Source organism: Priapulus caudatus, unplaced genomic scaffold (assembly GCF_000485595.1).
Source record: "Priapulus caudatus unplaced genomic scaffold, Priapulus_caudatus-5.0.1 Scaffold702, whole genome shotgun sequence".
NCBI classification, from domain to species: domain Eukaryota; kingdom Metazoa; phylum Priapulida; class Priapulimorpha; order Priapulimorphida; family Priapulidae; genus Priapulus; species Priapulus caudatus.
Window position 1 is genome coordinate 56,447 of NW_014577763.1, and position 3,962 is coordinate 60,408.

Consider the following 3,962-nt stretch of genomic DNA (forward strand, 5'->3'; position numbering starts at 1 on the left):
GCTCTCACACTCTCCTCTCTCTCTCGTTTTCCTCTCTCGGAAACCAATCTCTTCGTCACTTCTCTGTCTATCTGTCTTTCTCGCGTCGAAATATCGTCTTCCGTTCGCCCGCATCTTTAACCACGTCGCCATTATGCAAGACCTCTCTCTCTCTCTCTCGATCGCAACGCGTCGCTTTTTTGCGATCTGCTCTCGTCCTCTCTCACGTCTCTCTCGTCGCTCTCTCTCCCCTCTCCTCCCGCCCTCTCTTCTTCTCTCCTCTTCTCTCTCTCTCTCTTCTTCTCTTTCTCTCTCTCTCTCTCTCTCTCCTCTCTTCTGCTCTCTCTCTCCATTCTCCCTCTTCTCACGCTGGGACTATTCGCGCTTCCTGCTCTCGCGTGGGACCACTAGCCAGCCATAAAACACCGGGCTTTCTACATAACATCACACTTGTCTACGCACAGCTTTATCCGATCTCTCAGATAGTTAGCTAGAGCAAAGCAGGGGCCGGCAAGGCATTCACCTCGACAAGAGTTAAAAAAGGCACCCAGGTGGCGCTAACGGGCAGACCGGCTGAAAGGTGGGCGATAGGATGATGGCTTTTAACTTAGCGCCAGCTTCTATTTACACGATATACATTTTACGGATATACTAAGAATGATGCAAAACCCTAAAAAGTGCCTAACCTAACGCCTATTCCTGACCCTATTAAATTTAAAATATATGTTAAAATTAGAGCATGTGCTAGGTAAACAGTATCCTATCACACTTTTCAGTCGCGCTGCATTATTGCTACAGACATCCATTCAGGCAAGCGTGTTTCCGGCCAACGACGAAATTAACATCGAACGGACGAGGGATGTGGCACCAATTTTGCTTAATTTTCACATTTCACACTTTAATATGTACATATTTATTTGAGTCGCTCGCCTGATTAACAAACGCGTTTTGACATATTCACACTGTTAACGATTGGCACTTCCATCTCTACAATCTTTCTTGTGGATTAGTACAAGCAGTTTCAACATAATTATTAAACATTTTCTAATAAGTAACATTATACTGCGTTACGGCCACTACAGATTACGTAGTGAGTAATCAGACGACAGGGTAGTACCTTGAGACGTCCGGTATCGGTCGCTTCGGAAGTAAATCTCGGCCTGTTGGCGGGCGGAGCGCCATCTAGTGCTGCGCTCTGTGGCTTCACGGTCGCGATGACCATGACTATGGCGTATTCTTCTTCTCCCCTCACGCAAGTTCTGCAGATCCTGTACGGGGAAGGTAAGGAAAGGCAGATTGGATTGCAGCGATTTCCCGTTTATATCGCAGCCACTGTTTTATGTCGGAACAGGCAACAAGTAAGTAAGAAACCAAGTAAGCTAAGTTGAACAGCAGTGAGGCCTAATTGCTGCTTGATTATCAGGCCCCTTGTGGCGGCGGCGCAGCGCTGCAATAGCAGTAGCTAAACAGCGGGTTATCATACAGTTTCTAACTTATACAACTTAATGGCATCAAGTGATAAGCTGTCGAACGGCTGGCAGAGATTTTGTTTTTTTTTTTTTTTAGATTTTCGAATATTTTATTTTACGCTTTACTAAGTATAGATTACATTGATTTACATATATCACAAAAAGTGTTTTTTAATAGAATCAGCGAGGATGGGCGAATGACTGTACAGTCTTCAAGTCAGGCCAATCCGCTGCAACAGAGAAGTGACAGGGCATCTAACGCCTGAATGTAGCGAGATCCAGCTCCTCTATACGTCACCTCTAACCAGTGCATCCAGCCAGTCTGGCGTACATGCACCGAACCCGCAGTGTGACCTTGGAGCGGTGACAAATTGCTATAGGAGACGACGCCCCGTTTTTGGACGTCAGCGACCGACCGCCTATAGCTACCCGCCGAACAATGTTCCGCGCGCACACAAAAACGCACCGTTATTTATGTGAGCGAAGAAGAGTTGTTATCTGCGCTCGCACGAGCTCACTGCGCAACAAAAACATTTCCGACGGGTTATTTCGCTATTTTCGAGCGAAAAATCCGCTCGCTCATCACGCGCCCCGACGCCGCTAGAACGCTTTCCGCGACGCAAACACAAAACTTATTGCTGCGTGGTTTTTTCACGTCTCTGCGAGTGAGATTGGTGAAAGTGTCGCCCGAGGAAGCGATGACGAGTCGTGGGCATGTGCATCTCTTATGTTATATTATGTTCTCGTACTTGTCGGTGTCCACTGCACTGGATATATAACATCTCAGATATGGACATAACAGATCTTCACATCGTCCCGCCGATTATATATACCCCAGAGTTTTAATGAGTAACTAGGTCGAGTTCACACTCGGTCAATACATCATCATCATCATCATCATCATCATCATCATCATCATCATCATCATCATCATCATCATCATCATCATCGCTGACGTCGTGTGGACAATTTCTCAACATCTCACTCTGGTTGAAATGCGAACCTTAGTTCTAGTGATACGTAAATAGACGTTACCTATTATATATTCATTTGGCAGAACGCGAAAACAAACAGAAGGACAGGGAGAAGACGCGTTGGAGATTGCCCCGGGGACACATGGATTGTGACAGCCAAGGTCATGTGAAGAGCGGTACCATGATGAGTGATGTGAAGAGCTAAATGACTTCACTCAACCCTCCTTCTCCCCCTACCTAGGGTCCCTGTATCCTACCCCTACCTATACAAACTTCGACTGTACCTCCATCATTCAAGCACGCGACTACAGCGCTCCCGTTCCAGCAGTGATCCTAATATGAACCTCTGCATGCCACTCCTTCACTCAGGCATGTGATAACTGCTCACCCCTGCTCCTCTCCTAACTCATAGGATCGCCTACCAAACCACCTCTTCCCTTACCCACACAATTTCCCAACCATGGCCTTGCCCCTCCCCCACGAGACACCAAGCTCGATAGACCCTCCCCTCACCCAAGAGATCCCCCGCACATGGCCTCACTTAACCAGGAGATCCCCTGCCCAATAGCCTCACTCATCCACGCAACCCCCCCATTCATTTGCCTTATTTACCCATAAGATCCCTCGCCCAATGGACCTCCTCTTACCCACGAGCTCCCCCTTCAATGGCACCTCCCCTCACCCTCGGAACCCTTCTCCATACACCCAACCAACCAGCGTGTCGTACCTTGCCTACGATCTCTGCTATGCTGGGCACCGGCTTGCCTAGCTGGTGACGGGGCGTCGGTGGTGACTGTCCGTCCCACCCCTGACACTCCTCTAGGCTCTGCAGGTAGAGTAACGCACGCAGACCCGTCGTGTAGTCCTCGATGAGCGTGAAGTCCTGGTTCTGGATGGCACTGCACACCTGAGAGAGAACATTAAGAGCAGAGTGAGTAACACAGCGCAACAGGACAAGAACACACCTGGAAGCGACACAAACAGGGTGTTAGCAACAACGCGCAGCCAAGCAACAGCGGCCGCGCAACAACGCACAACAGTGTGCAACTGCGCGCAGTAGTGGCCGCAACACGGCCGTACAATGGCGCGCATCAATGCGCAACACTGGCACACAACTAGCAACAACACTACGTAACAATATTGTACAACTCAACACTGTGCAACATATGCCACATCACTGAGTAATAACACTGTGCAACGTACAACACGTACAGCACTCCTCAACAACACTTTGCAACAACACGGTACAGCACTCCTCAACAACACTTTGCAACAACACGGTACAGCACTCCTCAACAACACTTTGCAACAACACGTTGCACAACACACTCCTCAACAACACGCCGCAACAACACGCCGCAACAACACCATGTAACACAACTATGCGACAACACCGCGCAACATTATTCTGCAACAACGGCCACGCATTCCCACGCCTGCATCCAGGCAGTCTACCGTTATATGTAGCATGTCTTTTGGTTTAAGGGGAGTGTGGGGGGGGGGGTCCTGCTTTTGAGAGCCATATCCAGACATGCCACAC

General features: G+C 48.8%; 1 protein-coding gene across 1 annotated transcript in view; it reads right to left on the minus strand.

Annotated features, from left to right (window-relative positions):
• LOC106812929 (dihydropyrimidine dehydrogenase [NADP(+)]-like) overlaps positions 1 to 3,962 on the minus strand; it is a 104,252-nt gene that overhangs the window by 4,518 nt on the left and 95,772 nt on the right. The window contains exon 22 of the mRNA XM_014816939.1: positions 3,150 to 3,329. Coding sequence (XP_014672425.1) covers positions 3,150 to 3,329 — 180 coding nt within the window. The remainder of the gene's footprint in view (positions 1 to 3,149; positions 3,330 to 3,962) is intronic.